Below are 26,249 nucleotides of genomic sequence, written 5' to 3' on the forward strand. Positions count from 1 at the left end.
TAGGGTTTTTATAGGGACATACCGGCTTGTAGATCAAAACCTGCACAGATTTTGATATGGAGCTACTTCGTTTGTGATCGCTATAGACTCATCCTTTCTGTTCATTTTTGTTCTTTTGGCGGTTATCCAAAATACATCTAATGTTCTGCGCTCTATGATTTCGGACTCAGAGAATACTATCGTATCTACCTCCCTTTCGAAGTTTCGTTGACGATGTGCTCCGAGTGACGTAGAAGTTTAGATTGTGCAAGTCTATCTAGCTGCTCCTTTACCAAAAAAAACACAAAAGGTGTTCCCGTTTCCCCTATGCGATCATCGCGACACCACCTGCACGTGATACGATATACCATTCCTGGTACCATGCTACCCCTTTCTGCCATGTTAGCAAACCACGCAGCAGGAAGTTGTGCAAAGTCGGTCATATGCACGAATGCGTACAAGCTTACACTTGAGGATCGCTGGTGGTATTTTTAAAGCCCTCAGGTCGTTCTGCAGATCCGCTTGGCGTAGAAAGCTCCACATCCCTTTGCTCATATAATTAGATATGTAAGGCAGACAAACAGAACGTTTTCTAGCCCATCCAATATTTTGGACCTTTGGGAGGGGTACCGTGCCTGTCGAGTAACATAGCCTCCAGTCGGATGTCTATTAGAAATTGTCTCTTTATGGGTCAAATTTACGGACCATGTTTTTTACTGGCTGCCCGATGTAACCCTTGCAGCTGTCCTGTACATGTTGCCTATGACAGTTTTTTTTTTTGATTTTACTAGATTGCGATGAACGAAAATGGGTTGAGCTGTTTTTGCTGTTGACTTTTCCAGATCACCAAGTCTGCCATATCCGTAAATATCCACATTCAAGAAAATCAACCAGTTGTCTATTGGTTTCTCCTTTGTGAACTCAATGTGTCAACTACACTGCTGATTGAGAAGATTGAATTGAAACACTTGTCCAGTTCTGCTTGTGTTGGGCAGGCGACGCAACAGTCGTCTATGTAACGACAATACGGCTGTGGTTGCGATCCAGTACTGCTTTTCGATTTTCGATATGAAGACAATGGCAAGAGTGGGTGCCGGTCTTTCTTCCATGGCCAGGCCTCTAAGTTATTGCTAGCATTGTCTCGACCATCGAAAAATAGAACAACTTTGGCACTCGTCTGGTGTATTGTATAGGTTTAGTAGTGGTGCTGCGTGAGCAGTTCGTGAGCAGCTTGCGTTGCGACATCGTTTTATCGTGGGCCGTTAGAAGACTAGTACCAGTTTTGACTAAACCTCAAGCAAATCAATCGGAGAACATTAATGACTTATTTCATTTAAGCGATTCTGACGGTGCGAAAGCCAGCATTCGACTCACCGGTGTCTCCAAGAAATATTCGAGTCAAGGAGCTAGAGAACTAGCTGTGAACAACCTGACATTAAATTTCTACCAGGTGAGTTGTGGTCAAAAGTTTGAAGTAACCTATCTCAACCTTACATTGCAAAAGCCTGAGTTTCGACTTTATTCCCATGAAAAACCTGTGATATGCTACTTCCATAAATGTCATAATTAACAAATTTTTAGGATGAGATCACTTCATTGTTAGGCGAGAACGGAGCGGGGAAGTCAACAATTATAAGGATGATTAGTGGGGATATGGCTCCCACCACTGGGTAATATTTATTTTTCCAGTACACTCTTTTTCGTTCAAGTGGATGTAATCTATTCTATCCCTTGACCCCTGACGCTGGGCCATCTGCTCCCGAAGTCAGTGTGTTGCAGCTTCATCACTGTTGGTGGGAAAAACATCTTGGGATCAGAGCGTGTGCATGTCGGTATTTGTCCTCAACACAATGTCTTGTTTCCAAGCCTAACTGTTGGCGAACATTTGCGGTTCTATGCTGCTCTCAAAAATCCGATCCTTTCGCAGGTTTGGAATATTCATCACTTTTTTTTTGAACTCGTTCGTCATTCATCATGCTTTTACTTTTATCACAGAAAGAAATAACCAGTATCGTCGACGAAATGGTTTATGACCTTCACCTCGTGGATAAGTACAATGCCTTGGCATCCACTCTTTCCGGTGGCATGCAACGGCGACTTTGTATAGGGATTGCATTCATTGCGGGTAGGTTTATACAAGGGAAACAATGTTTTCCGCAAAGACGCTGATTTTCAACAATAGATACCAATGAAAGAACTTAAAAAAATGTTCTGGCGTATGTGTATATATCTATGTGTGGGTGTGCATATATGCGGATTTGTGTGCGCATGTACACGTGTATGTGTACGTGTGTATGTATGTCAGAAAGTTTGATGACGTCGAAAAACAATAAAGTGGAATGTTAACAAAATAAAAAAATTTAAAAAAATGGGACGGGTCCAACAGCGTCGAAATGGTGCGCCAGTGGCAGAAAGCACCGCGAAGACTAAACGGTGTGGAATTAGTGCGACGGTGCAAGATCTATGATCATTATTAGTGCAGAAGTACAACACAGCAATTACAGGCGGTTTTTTAAATACTAAATGAGACGTTTTGGACTCCATTCAACACTTAAACACCACTATACATTGCTTGACGTCCACAGATTATTCTACTCAAGCACCAATGCACCCACCGCGAATTCAGAATTTCCCAATGGAATGTGCGAGAATTGAACTTCTTATTCATACATCTCTGTGATACAATTTTGGTTATTTTCTTCGGTTTCGGCTAATTTCTTCGGTCCTGTAAGACAGACTGGCTGTTGCACACCATCGACGACAATGTCGCTCAATGGTGTGCAACAGCCAGTGTCTTACAGGACGACGTTGCTCAATGCTGCACGACAGTATATTATTTTAGTCAACATGTGCGCGACTGTTTTGTTTTCTGTTCAGATAATCACTTTAGACTTGGAAGTATCTTATGCTGGCATCGATCAACTATCCATTGAATTTCAAGTGTTATTTATATTTATATTTATTTTTCACACAATTACCAACTTTTTTAAACAACAAAATTTGTTGCACTCACTGCATTTTGCCTTAGTCCTCTTAGCCTAGTTCCGGGCAGTCGATCTGCCTTAAGTTGCAGAGATTGAGCTTTAGCAGTCAGAGCAAAACCGTCTGTCTTTAGCTTTTGCATTTGGATCTGGCACCAGCTTCCGCTTGCGAGATCTTGAACTGCTGATCGAGATGTTGTTGTAGTTCTTGTACAGCAAGTCACCAATAATCAACTTTTTGAAATAACTAACTCTGATTATCTTCACCTTCTCGCAATACAGAAACCAAGCGTTGACCTAGGCAGTCTGGGTTACGAGATGAAAAACAGCCGAATATACCATTTGGTTGTCTTCCTCACAAACGGAGTATAGGCAGCCATCTGGTCGCAGAGGTCAACGAATCCCTTCATAATGTTATATTCAGCAACAACCAAGGGATTGCCGTTTGGATGAAAGCTGGCATCATGTCTTGTAGGCAACATATGAATGTCCTTCTTGTTCTTCCATTTTAGAACCAGGACTCCTGTCAGGTTCTGCTTGTGAATCAGTTCTCCTCTCTGCAGTTTTTTGTCTCTGACGATCTGAGGGATGCCCTAACGATTTCACTGGAGGGTTCCCACCATGTCCGGCATCTTCTTGAGGACACTATGGGCAAGCGGCAAACTCGTGTACCAGTTATCGGTACAGAGGCAACGTCTTTGCATCAGAAAACTATCCATCAACTCTAGAACTACAGCCATTGGTTGTCCGTTCTGGGTCTTTTCTTAACCTTGACCTTTTGAGTGTAGCCAACACGAGAGCAGAGCGTGAAGAGCTTGATTCTAAAGCGATGTCGTGTTGTTCCAGTCAAAACGAAATTCGACCTCTAAATGCCACCATCGACTCGTCGAAGAGCTGCTCTCTATCAGGTCTACACATGGTTTGAAATCGGTTATTTAGATAGTCGAGAATAGGCTGCAGCTTGTAAAGCTTGTTCATCTTGTCGGCAGCAGCGTTGTCGACAATGTGAAGATTCCTCTTGACCTCTTCAAATCGATCTCTGGTCATGAAATCTCCTGCAGTTGAATATCCATTTCGGGTCAAGTTCCGAGGTTTCAGCGACCAGTAATTCCGCAGATTATCAAATGGGCATCTAAAAACAAATAACAGAGAGCCTTCTCAGTTCACCTGTGTCCATGTGAGTTCAATTACGATGCTTTTCTTTTCCGTAGACTTTGGTCTGATCAGACACCACGGCAAGGAGTTCTTAAAAGAAAAAACAGCGCGTAAAACTGTAGCGGCGTTTCACAGTTGTTTACTTCTCTGCATTAGCTTCAACAGACTCACTAAAGGTCCATCTGTCATATTTTTGAGCGTCGTCTTCCCAAGTGTTCTCTGCTTCTCCGTCCTTGTCGTCATCTGAGATGTCAAAATCGGATTCATAAGTGTCAGGAACAACAGCAGGAGCCATGTCATCGCCATGCCACGTCGGATACTTCAGCATCGCTGTCGAGCAGCAAGTAGTCAAGGCTTTCGTTGAGGTCGTCGATGTCGGCATCCAAAACGCTCATGGTGGCGAATGGTGATTACTCACAAAGATAATGATACTCTCGTAGTTCCTAATTATATACTCCGCACTCAAATTCACCTTGAGTGATCAAGACTGTTCGAAGAAATCAGAACATAGAAACAGAAAAAAACTGAAACAGGAACATAGCTGAAAGGTTCAAGATCTGTTTCCTCGTCTTTTGCATTTTTTTATATTTTTAAAAAAATAGCCACTCATTTATTTAAAAGTTGACAGATTTTCAAGAAAGAAAAATATGTCCCTCGCGACAGACATGAAAAAATAGCTTGTCTTCAAAGTATTAGCTCACTTTATTCAACAAAACAGCCCGTTACTTTTGTGATGAAAAGGAACTTCTAGCTTTGATTCCAGCACTCTAACATCAATAACTACCTTTTCAGATAATTTGGCCGCCAATTCATTTCTTCTGTATCATTTGTGCTTTCATTGTTCTTCCAATAGCTCGAGAAAGAGCCAGTAATATTTCTTTCTCCGCCACATGCAAAAGTTGTCCAGTGGTTTTTCCAATCGCAAGGGACTCTTTTAAGAGCACTAAATTTTTGTTTGAACCGCAACCACTTTGTCAAGTAGCCTAACTGTCGGACTAGTAGTCCTGAGGTTCATTTAATATCATCATGTTGCTCACATTTAATATCATCATGTTGTTCTATTCTATTCTCCTTGCCAAATGTGACAACTTCTTTGATCTTCTGATTCTCTGAATTGATCATCTTGGAGGAAGAAGGATGAAATGTTTGAAGAAAGCATTAATCTATTTCTTTTTGACAAGTAAAGCATTCCATTGCGTTTTGAATCGCTGAGTTTTGAATCGCCTATATGCTGAGTACTCAGGTATCTGAAGCATGAACTAAACCAGGAAGAATGGTTTTTTAAAGTGATGCGCACGGATATGCTTGATTCTCACGTCGAATATTCTATTCCGGCAGAAGCCGAACCTCAGACTTTCTGTGGTGTTCGCTTCGCTCCCTTTCACTGATTAATGAGAGACAACGGTAATGGCATTTTCTCTGAAATGAGATAAGCGTTTTTATAACAACGCTTTCACGTTCTTTTTTTCATAAATTTAAGCGAAAGATTTCATAGTTTCCTTTCTAAACTCGTCAGTTCCTCATTCGGAGAAAATTCCAACTTTAGTTCCTAACACTGCTTCGATACCAATGCAATACGGACACGAATTTAGAGCATTACTCGAAGTACGGGGTTTCCTCGTTTTTATTCCTCAACAGTTACCCCAGAAAATCACCTAATTCACCTAATTTTATTTTGTTTCAATATAAATGAGGTGAACGATATTATCACTACTAATAAAGATAACGTTCCACGTCAGATCACCTATAATGTTGGTTACTACCTATACTGTTTGCATGGGTGTTTTCACTTTTTGAAGAAAGCATACTACCAAGATGAGGCAGACCTGCAAGGAAATAGATACGCGGAGAAGTGATAGAGGTGAAACGCATCACGGGGAGTGGCACCGGTTATGAAACGCTTGTAACACCATCCACCTTTCGCAGCACGTACACGAAGTTATTGCACACCAATCCGACTCCGTGAGACCCGTGTTATCCGCACACTTTTCCGAATTTCGTGACGAATTTCGTGACATACAGATAAACACACACACGTGACAGGCCTGTTATATAGCACCAGTTTGAACGTCCGGCTGAAGCCGGACTTCGGACTTTCTGTGGTGTTTGCTTCGCTCGCTTCACTAATCAACAAAATTAGTATTAGTGCTGGTTTCTGTGAAATTAGACTTGTGCATCTCTAACAATCTTTCTTCATATTTTTTATTACAGAATAAGACCGTTATTATATAGCATGATACTCTTATGTGTGTAAAAAGCTGTTTTGGAGAATAAACTGACTTCTCCTGTGCTTTTGAGGCCTCTAAATACAGGGTTCGAATTAAACGTCTTGTGTTCCTGACAGCTACGTACCGTACGCTTTCTTTCATTGGGAAGTCAAACATCGCTGACATCCAACATTTCCGCCGACGTTGCTTTCAAGGTTGGTGCGTCGAGTTGGTTGTCGGTTTCAAAAGTGGAGAAAACGAGGCTAAACTACAATGAATGCAATAGGAGAAAGAGGACTGGCAAATGGACACAGGAATTCTTAAAAATCATTTTTTATGATTTCTATACCCTCATTTTTGTGATTTCTATACCCAGCGCTAGAGTGACATTACCTCAATTCACGTCAAACATTCACTCTTCCCTTCACCTTCCTCTCGTCCTATTTATCGAAAACTGTTTTCTGAAGTAATGCGCACACATACGGACCTTCACGAAGCACAGCATGCACAAGTAATGCTACGTTAATCTGATCTGTTATATTTTTACCACAGTACTGTTTCGGTCGTTTTAGAGTAGCACGAATAGGAAAACTAAAATATGAGAGCCTTTCTATTACTTCGGGTAACACCTCGAACTGCGATGGCGTTAAGAATGTAGGTGTGGAGACGATTCTTAGAATTGTTAGTTTGAAGGACAAACTGCGAAATGCTTCAGTGCATTTTGGAAGACAAGATTATCAGCGGCAGCTGTTTTATTTCTACTACAAAAGTTCTTGAAAGGTGCTCTCTACTTTTTTTGAGACGACCGAAGCGTTCTCCATGTAAACTTGTAGTTCCGAAAGCCCCGAAGATTTTTTAAAAGAATGATAATTGTTCATCTAGGCTCGAACTACCTTCCTCACAGAATTTTTTCATACGATTTGTGAGTGTGTAACTTAAAGTATAGCGGATTTTAATCTTGAAAATATCTTCACTTCGGCCGCTGCAACCTCGCCAAACTAATTCTTGAAAGATAGCGCGAGTCACGTGACTGTAGAAAACGGGAATTACCTTTGTATCACATGTGCTCCCGTTGTTCATAGGTTTGCTCGAGCAGGCACCAGTAATATTTCCCAATCGCGCGCAAGTGTTGCCCAGTGGCATCTCTTCTTGCGAAGGACTCGAAGAGCGTTGTACTTTTCTTTGAAGGACTTCGTGAAGAGGTCTGACCATCGGGTTGGCGGTCTTCCTGCTGTGCGTTCGTTGTCGCGTGGTATTCAGTCGCTTACGGCTCTGGTCCAACGATTGTCATTGAAACGCGTGTCTCATATGTCCGGCCCACCTAATTTTGCTTCTCTTGGCATATGCGCCAGCGTCCCTGGTCTTTGATCGGTGACGTAGGAGTGAACGTTGAATTCCTTCTTTCACTTGCGTAAAGAGTATTACTCCTAGCATCACCCTTTCAATTCTGCTTTCTATGACGCTGATCGCATTTTCCTCCTGCTTACGAAACGCCCACGCTCCTGAAGCGTAGGTCAAAACAGGTAGAACGGTAGTCCGTGTCATCCCATTCCAATCTTCGCATCGCGTTCTCGAGAATGACACTGAATATTATTGGTGAAATTGTGTCACCCTGACGAACCCCTCTCTTCACGTCGATTATGACATCATTGTAAAATGAAGAAATTAAAAAAAAATAGAACTATTTAATTTAGCAATTTAGAACAACAACGGAAATAGCACATGCTTTTTTTCTCGGAGGGATTTTTTATAAAATTGGATTCAGAATGCCAAAAAACAGACAAACTATTTAGGATCGAAAACGGTGATTTTGGATGAACCGACGGCTGGTGTCGATCCTTTTGCTAGACGTGCTATATGGGATCTTGTGCTCAAGTATAAAGAGAATCATACCATCATAGTTGCTACTCACTTTCTGGATGAGGCTGATATCCTCAGTGATCGCATAGCCATTATATCCGAGGTTAGCAGTAGGTATGTCCTAGTGTGTCATTGATAACTGATTAGTTTGGATTCAGGGTATTCTCAAGGCTGCGGGATCTCCTTTAGCGCTGAAACACGAGTACGGAGATGGATACAAACTCTCAGTTTCTTTGAGCGACGACAGGTGTCCAATTTTTTTTTATGTTATTGCTCTATTATTTATTCTATTATCTCAATTTTGTAGTAAGGCACTCAGCGACTGCCAGAAATGGCTGGAGAGCTTCGACGGAAAAATAGTGCTTCTAGATTTCTACGGCTCTCATGCAGAAATCGGACTTCCTGATTGGACAAATGCCCAGGTATTTAATGTTCAAAAGTTCAACTATTGTACAAAAGATGAATCAAATGGTAAGAATTGACCCTCTTCCTGGAGAGGAGCAATCCTACAGCTTCGCTAGCCTTCGTCGTAGCATGACATAGTCTGATGTGGAAGTGTGGAGAAAATGCATGGAAGAGTGCGTATGAAAATACGAAAAAACTACTAGTTAGAATATAACTGTAGAAAATAGAATGTAACGCGGAGTAGGAAAGAATCACTTTTACTAACGTGAAGATGGTCGAAAAGATTCAATGGTCCTAGTTGTAAAAGAACTCCCAGAACACTCTTGTGGCTAATCAAGCGGGCCACAGATCCACTAAGATCAAAATTTTCGATTGAAGAAATTGAATAATAATTGAAGGAAATCTGACATATTTTTGAACAGATACTCCGTAGCAGAAGCATGAGTTCTAACGGAAGAAATTAACATATCAATGCGCAGTGGTAACTACTTTTGACATGACGAACTAGTGAACTAACAAAAATTTCACTATCTCAAGTTGCTAGGAGCAGTTTTGAAGATAGCGTCATTTTATCCCTTTCCTTTGTGATGTCGGTCCAATTGAAAGGAAACGAGAATGATTAGTTCTACTGCATCTTATTCTTTATTCCGAGATGTCACAATTCTTATACCATCAGGGTCATTACTACTATTACTACGGTAGCTACAACTTAACCGAATGTGTGAAACACCAGTATCATTGCGATGACGCAGAATGTAACGGCTTTCAGTTAGTGCAGATGCTCGCCGCGATGGAGGACTCGCTCACCGATGAAAATTTCCCAATTGTGGCCTATTCTATGAATGATTCTACACTAGAGGAGGTGACCGTTGCAATACCTGTTTCTATGTATTATGAAATGATAAAGTTTTGTTCCAGATTTTTGTAAAATTGATAGGTAGACCAAGTAGAAGAGGCCTAAAAGCAACTTTCGAGAACATCCTGGAAGGAGATTCCTCAGCCAGCTCGGAGTAAATTTTGTTGAAGAATACTAAAATAGGCAGCGAGTCAATAAATTCAAACCAATTGTGTCAAAGATTGTAGTGTTCAGGCCTTACTTCGATTTCTCAGCATTTGAGAAGCATCCATCCAAAAGTGCTGCGCGTATATGGCAACATATTACAGCATTGCTAAAAAAGCGAATGAAATATGCCTCTCGAAGTTGGAGGACTTTGTTCTCACAGCTAGTGATTCCAGGTTAGTTCTTCCACTCAGACCTCCAGCCTGCATAAGTAAATACATACATGACATACGTGCACACACATACACATCTTCATTCTTTCACGTATAGAATGTTTTAGTTTTGTTCGTGGTGCTGGGGATGGGAGTTGCGCTCCCAGCCATCTCGCATTCGAATTCTCCTCCAATTGAAATATCTACCGCCCAATTTGTCAATATAACAATGTCCGAGATTTTGGTTCCGTATCAAGATTTTGTTGCGATGCCGACTTATCCTTACTCAAACCTGACGTCTCAAGATAAGGTTCTTTTTCTAATGCATTTGTAAAACCAGGTGTATCTCATTCGTGCAGAAGAGCGATGGTTTTCTTATGTTATGACAATATGTGAAGCTAAGAACATTGTAGGGCTACGAAGTGACAAGTACCTAGAAGTACTTTTGTAGTATCTATCTACATCAAAATAGATTGGAACGAGCAATTCGTTCATTACAAACCTTCGTTCTTGACATATAGTAAATTCTCTTTCTGTGAAGTTGAACTGGGTGTAAATTACTACTGACATTTTTATAAAAAGAGAACGTTTGTGCAACAAAATACATCCTTTCAGTACTTGATAGATTCGGGAGCTGCAGTTACTCAGCTTTTCAACCCAGCTGGTCCAGGATCTGTGTGTGCTGTCAGAGACACCTCTTTGACGTGGCTCGATGCGAATCAGGCGAATACGTCAGAAGAAATTCTTTTGAGACTAGTCGACCTGGTCGGTTGCTGTCGAGGTTTTGTTTTAGGGACAAAGAATTCTTTCTCTTATAAGTTTTAAAATAGGAACTAGGAACAAAAATAGGAAAAGAGAGGGGATAGTAACGCTACCTATTCACCAAAACGTGACTCCTCTTTTAGAAGCTCTTTTTGAAGAAAAAAATAAAAAATAATAAATAATAAAAAAGATTAGGCTGAGGCTTTTGAGGCTCCTCACTAACCTCAAAAAAGAGAAGCGGTGCGAGGTCGACATCATTTTTGGTCTCCGTTCACGGTCACATTTGCCTTCGCTGTTTTTTGAATAAACTGACCCGCTTGACACCTTATGTGCAAATAAAGGAAAATGAAGCGGTTCTTGAAAAGCGAGAGGAACTTCCGGTGTGCGAAAGACCCGCAGATTCCAATGCCATTCTAACGACCAACATGACTCTCTTTTATTGATTTTAAAATCTCAAAAAATGGGGTCAATTTGGATCAACATTTGGACAATTCGAATCCCAAGCTACCAAAACTTGACGACAGACAAAACACGATGCTTAGGCATTCTCCAAATACATTTTGTACATTTTTTATTCGGCTGAGAAGACGATTGTGACCAGGTAAAAAATGATAAAGAAGATGAATATTGTGTATTTTGCATCATTTGTCCGCCCTTATATATAGAAAGTAGTTGCAACGTTTCGACTAGGCACTCTGAAGGACCACAACTGCGTTTTCGGATGCTCTTTACCTTTCTGACTTTTCTCCTGATATCACACTCACTTCACACTTGTCTTTTATCATCGCGGCCCAATACTCCTAGTTGTCAACCCAGAAATCTTCCTGTAAAACAAGCGAAGAAATGCTGAATACAGTGAAGCATTAGTTTTAGAGATATTTCGATGGACACTGCTTCTTCCTATCATGCACAGCCTGCACTCGATCGGGCAGTTTATTTCAGTTCAAAGTTCCTGATAATCGTGGTGAGCGTTGGACTTCCTTGACTTCGCTATTTTTATGGATGAGTGTTGCTGTCGTACAGACTCGTCGGACGCTTCTTGCCGCTGTGAGAAGTGGAAATTTGTGGAAGCATGTGACGCATTTCCTCAAACGAACGTAACGGCATTTGGGCTTAGTGGGTCCGTTCCCTACGACGTGTCTGGATTTGACATATCTGCATGGACTAAAGGATTTTCGAAGAACGCTAGCTTTGGGTAATTTTTCAGTTATCATTAATATTGTGCCGGTGTACAACTCCCGAGTGGTTGTGAGCTTTTTCAGAAGGTATCTTTCAAAAGCAATTTTTTAGGAAATGATCTCAAACAAGAGATAAAATTTGAATATGTTTTTGACTATCATCATTCATTACAAAATAGCTTAGTTGCCTTGCTTTCCCTTGCTCCAGACGCAATGAAAATTTCAAAGAACCACTCATTTTTCTGCTTACTTCCGGAAGGTGCGGTTTACGAAAAAGTCAAATGCTACATGCATATCCACAGGATCGCAACGTTCTTACAACAAGGCATTGGAAGAAAACCAAAGAAGGTCTTCTGCATCTAGACTTTTGCACAGATTGACTAGTTTTTCATCTCGGTCTAGCGTCATCTCTCGCTGCTGAGCTTTGTGCGCCTTTTTTTTTTCAAAGATTCAAGTGTATTCAAATGAATTATCCACGAAAAAACTGCACTTGCCATTGCTTTACAATTAGGTAGCACTACTTCCATAATTGCTCCACTTTTCTGCTAAAGATAAATCCCATGTAAGGCATGTTACCAAAAATAACCTTAAGTCCCTTTCATTTTCTAAAGCCTATTTTTTCATCCCACTTTCACTTTTCCATTTTTATTTGATTGATGTTAATGTTGTTGGTTTACACAAAACTTCGCTGCGGTTGAAAGAAACAAATAGGAAGGGTCCCTTTTGCTCCGGAACAAGTAAAGCAGAATGAGTTGACGTTAGTTAGTTCAAGAAAAAAGAGAAGAAAAAGTGATGTGCGAGTCATGTTTTGTGAGCACCTACATAGGTGTATTCCCATGTGTTAAAGATGTATTAGTCCCCCAGGAAATCTTCCTCAACATATCTTTCTTAGGTTTGGTGGTCTCGGTTTGGGGTTCCAAAATCCGAACGTTCCATTTGATTACGGAGTAGGAAAACACAGGCTCTTGCGCAAACTAGCAGTTAGGCACGTGACAAAGGTTTGCCATCCGTGATTTGCTCCCCCAGAAATTTTCGAGCATTTTCTGTGTGAGTTTTTTTAGGTTCTGTTTGACAACCGTGCTTTCCATTCTCAGCCCATCTATTTGAACCTCTGGCACAACACATTGCTGAGAGCAGCGATACGTCGAAGCGGTGCGAATGTTAATCCGGGAGCGTACGCAATAAGACTCACCAATCATCCTCTTCCTTCTGATAAAATTATGTTCAGTGTAGAACAAATGTGAGTTCTCCGGTTGCTTCGGAGAAGTTACGTCTTCAACGAGGATCGTTTTCAGTTTGCAAAACAACGATGTCTTAATTGCCATGTTCATTGTTATTGCACTAATTTTCGTCCCCACTTCTTTTGTTTTCCTGTTGGTTTCGGAACGTTCATCATCAGCACTTCATCTTCAGGTAGTTTGTTTGCCAGAATTTCTTGCTGAAGACGAAAAAAAAACCTAGTAGTTATGTATTTGATTGAATTTTGATGAGAAGAATCACTCTATGAAGAGCATTGTGAAGATAATCTTTCTTGCCGATGAGATTGAAACTGAGTTCCCATCATAAGTAGCATAGGCTTCTCCAGTTGTCCCACTGCACAATCCGTGGAATAAAATTAGACAGGATCAGAAAGAAAGAAACAGCATACTTCGGGAGTAGTGGCCATTTTGCACATGATGCAACATATTTGCAACGGATATCTATTTTCTTCATCCAAAACAACTCGTTGTGATAGTAATATCTATCATGTTTTGTGTGTCGGTGTGTAGTTAGTCAATGCACGGAAACAAAAATATTGGGTTGGTTCATAATTATCTGCGATATTTAGCAGTTATTTTTACCACGAAAGATCCCATTTCGCTCTTTATTTTTTTTTTATAAAAGCGTTCTTCACAGCCCTATTCGTAAAGATGCGTGTCGAAAATTATACTCACATTCGTCATACTATGCTGTACCACTCTGAAGAAGTATGGAAGGCGTCACAGTCACCTATAAGTTTGAAGAGGACGACTGCCGGATTTCTACGATCACGCATTTCTGCCAGCTGTGGGTGAAGATGAGAGGATAAGAACCCGAACGTTGGTCGAAACCGTCTTTGTTCACCAACATTTGGGTTGAATGAAGTGAATGGTTCGACATTGAAGATTTCGGCCATACCTTGTTTTTGAGAAGCTCATACTACACGCAAACTTCTTATGATGTGAAAGCAAGACACAACTTAGTTTCAATCTCATCCATAAGAATGATCATCTTCACAAAGCTCTCAATAAGGTGGTCCTAAATAGGACTGTAAAAACCTTATAAGAAGGATAGGCTTGCAAGCAAGTAGGGTTTTGAAAAGAATCCATCACACCCATCTTTGACCATGTGCACACTGTTTCAGAGCTCGTAAAGGTATCGCCAGAGTACAAAATGCGTACCACTTTCGTTTGTTTTGAAGACGGATTTTAACTCCGCCGAAGTAGAACCGATCACAGTTACCTTGGAGAATCAAAATATGCTTATTCAGCGCATACTACTTCGAGTTGTACCCCCTACTTAAACCTGTAACCTCACAACCAAAATTCTTCTATTCTATCAACCGCTCTACCAAGAAAATGGGTCTAGTTTAGGACGCGTGTGCAGCACTACAATGAATTGCGGGGGCTAGCTGATGTACGGAGTCAGACGGTTTGATGTAATTTTAATCTAATGTTTCGTGCCCCTTCATAATCGTTGAGGTTTTGGAACGCGTATTGGCCTTTACAATGACTTGCGGGGGCCAGCCGATGATCAAGTCAGTGTTTTTATCCTCCCAGACAAGTCTGGTACCAATTTATCGACTCCGGAAGGATGAAAGGCTTGGTTTACGCTAGGGCGGTTTCGAACCCTCGACCATGTGGCTACAACGGACCTCTAACCGACTGCGCCACACCCGCCCCGTTTCGTGCCCGTGAAAAACGTCCCGGAAGATGCGGCTTTAGGCGTTCTGGCGCACTATTTTCTGCAGGGAGTTCGACTGCAGCGCGCAAGCCTTGTGCGGCGCCGCATCTTCCGGACCGTTTTTACGGCAATTAGGAAGGAATGGATTGAATCACCCCCCTCTCCATAGTCTCTCATCCCGTATACGAATACTCCACCTGAAATCTGCACCACCTCAGATTCGTTGGGTGATGCCTTTAATGGGTGGGCGGGTGTTACGGTCCAACGCGGCTATCCGCATCTTCGCGCGGGTGTGTCGTTCTTAAACTACCTGAACCCAACCTCTTCGATCTTCAGCTAGAGTTCGCATAGAGTCTACCCATCTGTCGCTATCCCACAAGTGGTGGAACTTTACGCATTTAGTGAACTGCCTGTCAGTGCCAAGTGTCCTCATATCTTCCTTCACCGCCTCCGTCCAGAACTTTGTTTTGCGAGCAGGGAGCCCTTTCCAGTTAGGATCTGAACGCATCCTTAGGACAACTTGGACAAGATGGTCAAACGGTCGCCTCGTAACGTAACCGAAAAAGTGGAGGCGGCTTTCCGTGATTACTTTAGAAGCCCAGAAAGATGTTGATGTTTTCCACTGTTCATCCACCGTATCCGCCTCCGAGTAAAGTTCTTCGTTATGACGCACATCTATCAAAAGTAGCATAACGATCTTCTAAACAGCTTTCTCTTATGGTAGTCGAGCCTGTCCATCACCGTTTACGGCGCTGCCCAAGTCTCCAATCCGTACATCATAATAGGGCAAGTTGCAAATAGATCGATTCACAGCTTGACTTCGTTGGCGATGGTGGTTGACCACAGGTATTTGGTCAATGAATTGAATCACGAATTGGCGTTAACGAGTTTCTGTAGAATATCACTCTCGTAGCTGCCATCATTTTTCAGCATACAGCCCAAATAACAGAACGTATCTACGACATTGATAACTTGTCCGTTGAGGGTCTCGATTTCATCCACATCTGCTTGCTTTTATCAAGGCGGAGTCTCAATCCGTAGGACTCAGCTAATTTCGACACAAGATTAACATGTTTTATTTTACCTTGTTATTAGAAGCGAATATTACTAAATCGTCGGCGTAATCAAAATCCACCAAGAGGCGAAATCCACAACGGATAGATGGTGCTAAAATTACATCGGCGGGACACTGTTTAACTGTTCTTCGTATTATGTCGACGGCAAAGTTGAACAGAAAGGATCCCGCCTCCAACTTCCATCTCGAATGGTATACTAGGACCGATGATCTCACTGCAGCAGTTGATCTTCTACCCGTTTCGTTAATTGAGCGTACGAATTTACTTGTAACTCTACTGGCGCGAAACGCGTTGAGAAGACGGCCTTGATGAGGAGAGTCGAAAGCGGCCGGGCTTCGAATCCCAAAAATGCTAACTATAGAGGCTCCAAATACCGCTGCCATACTTCAGTCACTCTCCTCACAATAAATACCCGATCAATCGTCGATCGGCAGAGGCGAAAACCGGCTTGCTCGTCGCTGGTAGTTTCTTCGCGAAGTCGGATTAGTCGATCCATGATGACCGTTCCATAGCCTTCTACATTACACGCAGCAATGACATTCATTGATAAATCCTGACGGATAGCTTTTCGTGAAGAGGAATCATGATAGACTTTAGGAGTGAGGTATCCTTTCGTGAATTCATACTGTAGGGATGATTTTCGTCATCTCACGAATCCCAGAAGGGTGAAAAGATTTCAACACTTCCGCGCTAATTCCATCGTCTTCGCCAAATTTTCAATTCTTCATTTTTTGGATACACACCTGAACCTTCGACTCCGCCATTTCTTCCTCGTTGATCATGGTGTACGTTGGTCGTTGGGCGTCCACGAGCTCAGGCACAGACAGCGCTTGTCGATTTAGCAAGGTACTAAAATGTTCCCTTTTTCTTAAAATCGACGCGTTTAAGACAGGCAAACACCTCTTTATCTTGCCGCTATACTGCCATAGCAGAATATAAACTTTTCTCGGGTTCTTATTCTCTCATATCAAATTATTCTCTCAAATTATCTATAGCAACAACAACAGCAAGCAACAAGAACTTGCTGCTTCAACTCAGCTTTGCCAAATTTATCTCGCTCTTCAATCATATATTTCAGCACATGGCCGGATTTTCACCTTTTTTATACTGGACAACGAATTACATTTGTGATGTCTTAATGTACATGTTCACTGCTTCGTGCACATTACTAGTTATTTAGTATGTACTACTTTATAACAGATAAGAAACAAATCGCTGCACGTTCTTCACTACTTTGTTTTCAGTGTTCTCGGTACTTCTGTTTACTCGTCTTTAGCAACCATTCAAGCATTTGCTGTTCTAATGACCCTTTTCGGAATCTCATCAATTCCTTCGGTCTATATGGTGAGTAGAAAAACGGACAACCTTTTAAGTGAATAGTCGAGCGTTCTTAGTCCTAACAACCACCATAAACAGGGAGCGAGCCAAACGCGAAGCACAGAGCCGTAAACATTCTGCATTCGCTAATTGCTGACCAGCGACTACTTAGTCTTTTCAAATCCGTAGATTCTTGAGTGAGCGCAAAAACGGTTGAAGAGATATTTTTAGTGTTAATCACACCGAACAAGCTGATCAGTTTAAATTGAAGCCGCGGATTTTTTGGGGAGGACAAGTGAGAATTAAGCACTACGTAAAGCAATCAGTTCCACGTCCTGTCGTTATTTTCTTACCATTCAAAAGTATTTTTTTGTGGCTGCACGCAACCATTTCAAAATATGTTTTTATTTCAGTTTTCTTTCGGATTTTCTGCTGCATCAACAGCATACATAGTGCTCATTATGGGTTCCTTATTCTTATCGATGTTCCTGCTCTTTACGTCATTTTGCTTACAGGTTACGACCTTACTCTCTTTCTCTTTGCAGAAACATTCACAATCTGCTTTTCAGTTATTTGGAGTAGATTCCAAGACCTTGGCTGCGGCAGACGGTGTGACACGATACATCTTTGCCATCTTCCCTCCGTTCGCTTTCGGTCGTGGTATGCTTGATTCGGCTCTTAATGTGTATTACAACAAGTAAGTGAAGCTGTGAGATGACAGTTTAATCTTTCACCTCTACATAAAACACAAATAAACAATTGTTAAGTTTCTATGCATTTGCTGGGCAATGGTGGAACATCACCTCCGCGTTGGGAAGTGGAATCTTATCCAAGTACATTGGTGCAATGTCTCTGACTGCAGTGATTTCGGGCATTGCTACAATCTTCTTTGCAAATGTTGCAAAAATGTGGGTGATAGCTTTTTGAAGTTACTCTTGGGATCGACTCTATCTACACTGATTATATTACTATGCTGATTTGAGGGCATGCCTACTTTTTTTGGAATCAGTGACTATGCTCGTCTGCTCCACGGCTTTGATTTCCGCTTAGACGAATGGTCCTCGTGCTTTCGTCTTGAATGACTGGGTTTCTTTTCTGTGATTAGTCGAGGAACACTATGTACGGTCAGAAATTCCAGAGAAGGGCTTTTTCAACATCGAATATCAAAGAGCTAAAGTTCTCTTTACTTTTGGCGACTGATCTGAGCATTCTTCCATCTAAATTACCCCAAAGTGAAAAAAATTCCTCTTTCCTTATTATCCTCAGAAGTTTAATTTTCCCGTGTTTGCTTCTCCTATTACTATTGTTTTCTTGAAGTTGAGGAAGCGTTGCTTCTGAATCTGAAATTCAAGAATGGCCTGCCAGATTCTGCGACGTGTCTCCAGATCGCAAAATCTGGCAGGCCACTCTTGATTGCCATACAAAGAGATGCGGTGTTTGAATTTCTCATATAAAAAGGGTTCAGCGTGACAGCAGCTCCAATCCCCCAAAAAAATACCGCGCGATCAGTCTTCCTGTCCATAATCCTCACCATACAGTTGCGCGCTGTGGATGCAGCGATGAGTGGTGCTGAGGGTCCCTCTTCGATCCCAATTGGTGCGCTCCACCGTAACCTCGAGAGCAACTTCTTAAGCAATCGCAGCTTTAGGTCGTTTTGACCCTACTTTATCAGGCTATAACTGGCAAATATAAAGAATAACGAAAATGAAGAAACTAGGGCTGCCAACCGCTGTACGGACTGAACATCTTAAAGAAAATCTTTTCATGGGAGAAACATCACTTGTTTTTACTGAGTTTAGTGAGTTTTTACTGTTTTTACATCTATCAATCAACTTGCAAATTATCAACAACTGAGATGAAAGGTGGAATGATACATAAATCTCTTTCCATTCCCCCCTCTCTTGTTCGCTTCACCTATGACATCACCTAAACAACGGTTAGTTTCTGGGTATTTCTCGTTTAAAGATACGAGCATAACAAAAAGTAACAAAAAGTCAAAAAAATAGTTAAGTCTGTTTTCTCATCCATAATTTTAGGCCAAAATGTCGGCAAGCCGATGCTCTTCCCATTGATCAGCACGATGGCGAAGACAATGTTTTGGAAGAAAGAAGGCGTGTACGTCATGTAGATTCCACCGAACAGAACATATTAACAGTAGATTCACTCGAAGTGGTGAGTAACTACTTTTGGGCGGAGCGAGATTAAAATGGAGAGGTGCTAAGCCTCTTAAAAACATCCTTCACTCAGAAACATGAGAAAAATCAACAGAAAGGAAAGCATAAGAATATAGTTAAAATGGTGTTACTACAGAATTTTTGAAAAAAAAATCTTCACTGTAGAAGTTATAGAATTGGGAGTCTGAGTATGAGTGACAGGCAAAATGAGGTGTTAATCTATTATTAGTAAACGACGTAAGCAAAAGTAACTAATTAAATAAATTAGTAATAGTGTTAATTTGTTAATTAATATCGCCTTACTATCTATCTATGGCGGAGTGCGAATTGGCATTGCAAGATTTCCTACCAAGTACTAGAAAAGGGTGAGAAGTTATGGTTACTGTCGCTGCAATTATTCAATGGATTGATTTGCAACTGAGACAGCGTTTTGCAAATACGAAAAGATCAAACCCCCTTGTATCTTGGTAATATGACGATGGTTCGAGTGAACTATTATTTGTTTATCGATAATTTATTTCCTAAGATTTCCTTTTCGTAGCTGTCACTATATATGTACTAAGCTTTTACTACAGCCAGGGTCTTTTTGGATTAGTTGTACACTTGCAGGATATTTTTATATTTCAGTGCTACAGACGTTCCATGTTTTCTAAACCCACTCATGCAGTGCGGAATGTCTCATGGGGAGTTCGGCGCGGAGAATGCTTTGGACTAATTGGTAGGTTTCCGAAATTTGTGTGAGCATACCTTTTCTGACAGTTGGAAAAGCTTTATTATTTCTATATTTTCCTGCTTTCTCTTGATACTCGACTGAAAGAAAGGCTCTCCATCACACGCCTGACCCCGCTCTAGGTAGCAAATTTGCAGCGTAGATGCAAAAGGAATGATACAATCGTTCGTTAGGAAAAGGGGAACTCAATTATCGCATGTGCATTTAACCTTTCTTTGTTACATTCCCTCGTTTGTCATCTCTGGCCGCTTCAGAGCTGTGTTGAACATGCTGTTCCACTCTCCTGTTAAAATGTTGTGTCGTAAGTGTAATTATCTGCTTTACCTCGAGTGAGTTACATGTTCGAGCGATGTACGGTGCGGGCGTACGAAGGGCAAGCAAAAAGGCCAACTGCAAAGTATGGCGATTTTATTACCCAAGTTCGAGGTACACTTTGTCTTTCATTGTTAGTGAGAATTAGCGTCGGGTGAATGGATAGGCGGACAATTTTGCGATTTATGTTACACTATGATAAGCAGAACAGCCTGCCCCCAAAATCGTTGACGCGGTGCGGATTACCCTCGTGCTAATACTAAAGCTACAGCTTCTTTCCGCACATGTAGCTAGAAGTTACATGTGCGGAAACTTCCAATTAAAAAAAAACTGAAGTGTCCATGTGCGACTTTCAATGAACCTCCACATGATGATGATTCAGTATGTGTTCCTAACCTGAGCCGGACGCAAGTTTGTTACAATCCTTAATTATTGGCTAATCTCTGTGCGAAATCGCCCTCTTCAGAGCCTGAAAGGATAGAATCCGAAGTGACTATCCGACCAGAGTCCTTATACTCCTACCAAGGAAGATCTTAAGCCTATTGTTGGGTCTCATAGTATAAGTGGTAGTGTAAGTTTTACCTTGGTATCGGAGGATTTCTTGCCTCAGCTACATACTGGTGCACATAGGGAGTGAATTTTCACGCAATATAGAGGCATTCCTCTTTGTAATTTCTCTTTGGGCTCTTTGAATGGATCCAGAGCCTTTCGCTTGGCAATACTAGCTTCGCGTGTCAATATCGTGATCATAGCTTCGAAATCTTCTCCGTTATGACGCCGTATGTACCCTATGACCGCCTAATGCCGCGGACTCACGCGATTTCCTTTTGTCATCCAATTGTTCTTTAACCCGAACACACAGGAGTCTAGCCATCTCTTCTATGTGTTCATCACCGCACTCTTCTTTGTTATACGAATTTTGGGATCCGGTGTAGTGCAAATGCTGTCATACAGGCGATTTATAGGGTATGGCGTCATAACGGAGAAGATTTTGAAGTTAAGGCAAAATTATTGGCGCGAAAAAAGCTCAGAACGCTTTTCAGATCCATTGCAGGAACCTGAAAGTGAATCGCAAAGAGGAATGCCTCTAAATTACGCGGGAACTCGCTCCCTACTAAAGGCTGCTTCTCTGAGTGCGCCAGTATGTACGTAGCTTGGGCAAGAAATCCTCCGACACTAAAGTAAGACTTACACTACCACTTGTAGTATGAGACCCAACAGCAGGCTTAGGATTTTCTTTGTTAGGCGGATAAGGCGCTTGATTCTGATGGTCACGTTCGACTTCATCCTTTCAGGCTCTGAAGAAGACGATTTCGCGGAAACATTAGACAATAATATAGGATATGTAAGCCAATAATATATAACAATTTAGCATGCGGCTTAAAGCAAGGACCCATGCTGAAAACTGAAATGGTTGTCAACTTCTGCCTGTGTTAAACATACAATACATCAATAGTCTGTTATGTAAGCACAGTACTGCAGAACAGTTCAGGAGCTTTCGTGCCATTGTATGAGTTTGGAGTCCTCACTTTTTAAAAATCCCTAAACATTTTTCCTCAAAATGTGTGGTTCTTTGGGTATCTGCGGTAAGAAAACAAAACACAAAACTGTTGGCTGCGTATCCATGAACGACTGGCTTCGTTGAGGTATGTCCGAGTATCCTCCGGCATACCCACTGGAAACGTATTGTCTCGGAAGCACTCGCAGAGAATCCGCGGTGACCCTTTTTACGGTTCCCCACCTCTGTACCAAAGAAGTCTAAATATAAAAGGCAATTTCGCCGAAACATTAGCCAGTAATAGATTGTAACAACTTCTGAATGTAAGTGTACCATAAGATCTTCATAGTGTAGTGAATCATGTGGTTTTCCATTCCACTCCCTTCAATGTCGAAGTGTGATCGCGTTTTGTTTTCAGGTGTCAATGGAGCAGGCAAAACAAGCACATTCCGTGTTTTGTGCGGGTTGCAGACCCCGGATCGTGGAGTGGTTCTTCTAGGAAACACTATAATTGAACCTGGGTAGTTCTGAGTATCGGTTTCAAATTATGGTTCAATTAGTCAACAGTTAGTCAGTAAATGCCAAGTTGCCTGGAACAAATAACAGAAAGAAGTAAATTTTCTTCACCTTCATCTAATGTTTTGAGGTTTCAGCACGGATGCATTCACTCGCATTGGTTATTGCCCGCAATCAGATGCTTTGTATCAAGAACTAACTGTGCGGGAACATCTGGAAATGCTTGGCAGTATCCACGGTTATACCTCCTCGTCTATTCATTTAGTATGTATATTTTTTATTTGTCCATTTCGTTCAATCGATGGAAGCATCATAGGTTGTTCAACTCCTTCTGGATGTATTTGACATCGCGCAGTATGCTAATACGAAATGTCATGCACTAAGTGGCGGAACAAAGGTTGGTCTGGTGGTCTGTTAGTGTTTAGCTGAAGATTAGGATATTTGCTGAACCACCTATTTTCCTAGCACTGTGGCACACTTTTGCTTTCTAATAATAAAATCTGCTCATCAGAGGAAGCTTTCGATGGCTCAAGCGCTCGTTGGTAATCCTGAAATTCTTCTTCTTGACGAGCCAACTACAGGAATGGATCCTAAGAGCCGTTTGCTTATTTGGGAGGTTTGCAGATCACTGTTTTAAATAACATAAATAAATATGAGACAAGTGCAAAAATGGCATTGTTTTCTGTGTACTTTTACGAGAATTTTTTTTCTGTTCACTTTTATCAACACTTACTATTTCCCTGAACGACTGGATGGCACCTTAAAGGCATCACCCCACGAATCTGAGGTGGTGCAGACTTCAGGTGGAGTATTCGTATACAGGATGGGAGACTACGGAGAGGGAGGTGATTCCGTCCATTTCTTGCTAATTGCCGTAAAAAACGGCCCGGAAGATACGGCTTCATTCATTTTGGCGCACCATTTTGTACAAGGAGCTCGACTGGAGCGCGTCAGCCTTGGCGGGGCCGCATCTTCCGGGCCGTTTTTTACGGCAATTAGCAAGAAATGGACTGAATCACCTCCCTCTCCGTAGTCTCCCATCCCGTATACGAATACTCCACCTGAAATCTGCACCACCTCAGATTCGTGGGGTGATGCCTTTAATAAGAGGTGCATGGGAAAGCCTGATTGTCATCTGCTTTTCCCAACGTGATCAGTCATTCGAGTGTACTCAGAGCACGTATTTGGCTGCAATTCGCAGAGTTATGTAGCTGAAGTTATTCAACACTGCAAAAAGTACTGTCGTCCAGCTCAACCCCCACTCGCTCTGCTCGAATATGTCAAATGCTTAGTGAGAATAAGAAAGCTGTAGTAACAACTCTCTGTTACGTCACCCGTCACCTCGTTTCCCGGAGACCGTCGCTGAAAGACGTATGGATACTCAATGTCGATGGGCTGTTCAAGCGAAACGTCCAAACTCGCAGTATATTGAAAAGAAATAAATGGATGGATACTGCGAGAGCTCTCGTTACATGTAGATGAAGATGGTCGAGCATTACTAGGATGTTTAAGAAAGACACGTTAAGAACAAAGATCCTGACGAAGATCTGAGCCACCGCATCAAGCGATTTAGCGATCAGCCATAGATATAAAACTACAGCAGAAGCCGTAACCAAGTGATCGATTCTAGTCAAATTGCTCTCTGCTTTAGGCGGTGGACCGATTTGTAAGAGGAGGAAGAAGCGTAGTGTTGACGACTCACTCGATGCCCGAAAGTGAGGCTCTATGCAGAAATTTAGCAATTATGGTCAACGGTGCGATAAGATGCATTGGTGAGTGTTTCTGCTCTCGTGCGGTTGTAGTAGCAACATGAGAATGGACCAAATTATCTCGCCTTCAGGCACACCTTTGTTCATTAAAAATAAGTACGGCACGGGTTACAATGTACGCCTTCGTCTACACACTTGCAGCGAGCAAGAAAGGCTCTCAGCGGTGACAAGATTGAAAGAGGGCATACCTACAGCATTGCTACTGGTGAGATGTTAGTCTAAGTTTAAATTCCACGCAGCTATTTTCACCAGCAAAGATAGGTGGAATTAGAAATGCTGCGATGTGATCTGTTGCAACGAATTATAAGAGGATGTTTTCTGCGTTAATATTCCGTTGAGTTAGTTTTCGGTGCAACTCCCGTTTCTTCAGACAAGTTTTGCTTGAGTTATAGCTGGAGATATATTTAAAGAAAGAATCCGAAAATCCGCTCGACTCAATTGCGGTTTACAAATACGAATTTCAACCTAGCTCCCTTTCCATTGCGTAGCTGCTTAACAATATTATAGTACTGATTCAGGAAGCACATGCGTCTATATTACACTTCGAAGTCCCACCGCCTTATGCTCTCTGGAAGATTTTCCACTTCATTTCGACAAGCATGGATGATCTCGTACAAGAGTTCTCGGTGCGATAATCCTCTTCCTCATTTATGCACTCAGTTCACTTTCACATTTACAGGTCTCTCAGAACAGTCTTGATCAAGCGTTCGTAAGCTTCGTGAGAGAGCAGACGGATCCTGGAGGAGAGATGCGTCGTACTCTCACCGCTTCAGTTGACGATGTTTGCGCCGTAGCTAATCCCACTTCAGTCGACGTGGACGTAAGAACACCATATTCACCCTCACCTCCGTCATCTCTCCAGAGCAGCCGGGTGCATCTTGTGTATTGAATTGTAATATGTCATAATATGCCAAAATAGTGTCATTATTTATAATAGCCATTCAGATATGGGACATTAAACATATCTCAAGTCATCTTCTTTCATTAAGCTTCGTAATTTAAAATTAAGTTATATGTGACTAACGTATTTGTTTCTCTCTGCTTGGAGCTATTAGTTGTAGAAAATTTTTATCTGTATCGATAAATTTAGGGACGTGCCACTTCTTGTAACTATGTTGTTGGAATTAAATTATTTTGATTGATTTTGATTGTAGCTGGTCAGTACAGCAATAAAGAAGATGCAGGAATACGAATTAAATAATTTTCACCATACAGTGGGATATGATGGAGTGCTCAGGTAGAAGCAGTGGTAACTTATATCCGGTATTCCCTACAATCACGTGAAGTCGTGTTGCATTTCAATTATTGATGCGCTAGCCCAGCAATCACCTACCGAATGTTCTTATTCAGGAGTTCGGGATGGAGTTATTACTAGCGTCAATTCTTACCAGTTTCTCATGACCATACCTCCATGGTATAACCCTCTCTACGCTCCACACCGGTCCAACTCGCTCAAAGGGAGGGAGTATTTGGGAAAATTGATCCTCTTCACGGTGCGTAAACGTAAACCTCCTCGTGCAACACTACCGCCTTCACGTGTAAGAACAAACTCGAGCGGCTACTCGCCGTCAACCCGAGGCCTTGGGTTGGAGAAGGGCCTCTCGTCCACCTTTTTCCACAAATCGCTCCATCAGACTAACACTTACTTGTTTCGGACCTTTAAGCACTATCTGAAGCGAAAACTGCTGAATCCTTTCACTCATTTAAAACCGCTGTCGCGTTGTTCTTTGAGTCTCAGCCCCTCAGCTTTTGATCCCAGCAAACTGTAGCACTCCCAGAAAGATGGAAAACTGTGACAAACACTCATGATCAATACAACGACAGATTTTCTTCAATTTCTGATTAAGCAACTACGAAATTGTAAAGGGAATACCGTGCATAAGTAAAAATAAGTAGCCAACCTAATAGTTTGTTTCCTAGAATTTAATAGTAAATGCACATCTGCGTATATTTTTTTTTCTGTGATTGTTTTTAAGAATAGGAAGCAACTCGAAATCGCAAATAGTATAGCCACAGAACGATATAAAACATAGAATGAGAGAACGTGGACGTAAACCGAACGTGAAGTTGTATTAAAATTACAGAGAATGCTGAAAGCGTGGCGATGTTGCTTTCATAAACAACTCCCAACAATCTGTTGGTTTTTTCTAAGGCTGATAATAAAATATGAAACATACTGGAATACTATTAGAAAAT

General features: G+C 41.6%; 1 protein-coding gene across 2 annotated transcripts in view; it reads left to right on the forward strand.

The window, feature by feature from the left end:
• RB195_019391 (uncharacterized protein) overlaps positions 1–25,055 on the forward strand; it is a gene marked incomplete at both ends in the record, with an annotated part of 53,706 nt that extends 28,651 nt beyond the window's left edge. The window contains 33 exons of one of the 2 annotated variants that reach the window (XM_064187216.1): positions 1,318–1,429; positions 1,561–1,649; positions 1,759–1,906; positions 1,975–2,104; positions 8,116–8,285; positions 8,341–8,429; positions 8,490–8,604; positions 9,357–9,449; positions 9,506–9,597; positions 9,678–9,823; positions 9,928–10,109; positions 10,415–10,564; positions 11,435–11,525; positions 11,585–11,756; positions 12,632–12,737; positions 12,801–12,979; positions 13,035–13,152; positions 16,816–16,916; positions 16,982–17,081; positions 17,468–17,569; positions 17,624–17,751; positions 17,822–17,962; positions 19,091–19,226; positions 19,856–19,946; positions 22,187–22,289; positions 22,422–22,548; positions 22,601–22,681; positions 22,796–22,900; positions 23,936–24,056; positions 24,125–24,258; positions 24,572–24,679; positions 24,733–24,924; positions 24,999–25,055. In XM_064187216.1, the coding sequence (XP_064043098.1) occupies positions 1,318–1,429; positions 1,561–1,649; positions 1,759–1,906; positions 1,975–2,104; positions 8,116–8,285; positions 8,341–8,429; positions 8,490–8,604; positions 9,357–9,449; positions 9,506–9,597; positions 9,678–9,823; positions 9,928–10,109; positions 10,415–10,564; positions 11,435–11,525; positions 11,585–11,756; positions 12,632–12,737; positions 12,801–12,979; positions 13,035–13,152; positions 16,816–16,916; positions 16,982–17,081; positions 17,468–17,569; positions 17,624–17,751; positions 17,822–17,962; positions 19,091–19,226; positions 19,856–19,946; positions 22,187–22,289; positions 22,422–22,548; positions 22,601–22,681; positions 22,796–22,900; positions 23,936–24,056; positions 24,125–24,258; positions 24,572–24,679; positions 24,733–24,924; positions 24,999–25,055 (4,009 nt within the window). Of the gene's footprint in view, positions 1–1,317; positions 1,430–1,560; positions 1,650–1,758; positions 1,907–1,974; positions 2,105–8,115; positions 8,286–8,340; positions 8,430–8,489; positions 8,605–9,356; positions 9,450–9,505; positions 9,598–9,677; positions 9,824–9,927; positions 10,110–10,414; positions 10,565–11,434; positions 11,526–11,584; positions 11,757–12,631; positions 12,738–12,800; positions 12,980–13,034; positions 13,153–16,815; positions 16,917–16,981; positions 17,082–17,467; positions 17,570–17,623; positions 17,752–17,821; positions 17,963–19,090; positions 19,227–19,855; positions 19,947–22,186; positions 22,290–22,421; positions 22,549–22,600; positions 22,682–22,795; positions 22,901–23,935; positions 24,057–24,124; positions 24,259–24,571; positions 24,680–24,732; positions 24,943–24,998 lie in introns of those variants that run through there. The other variant, XM_064187214.1, reaches the window with a different exon arrangement.
• Between the last annotated feature and the right edge of the window lie 1,194 nt (positions 25,056–26,249).

Source organism: Necator americanus, chromosome II, assembly GCF_031761385.1.
Source record: "Necator americanus strain Aroian chromosome II, whole genome shotgun sequence".
Lineage (NCBI taxonomy): Eukaryota > Metazoa > Nematoda > Chromadorea > Rhabditida > Ancylostomatidae > Necator > Necator americanus.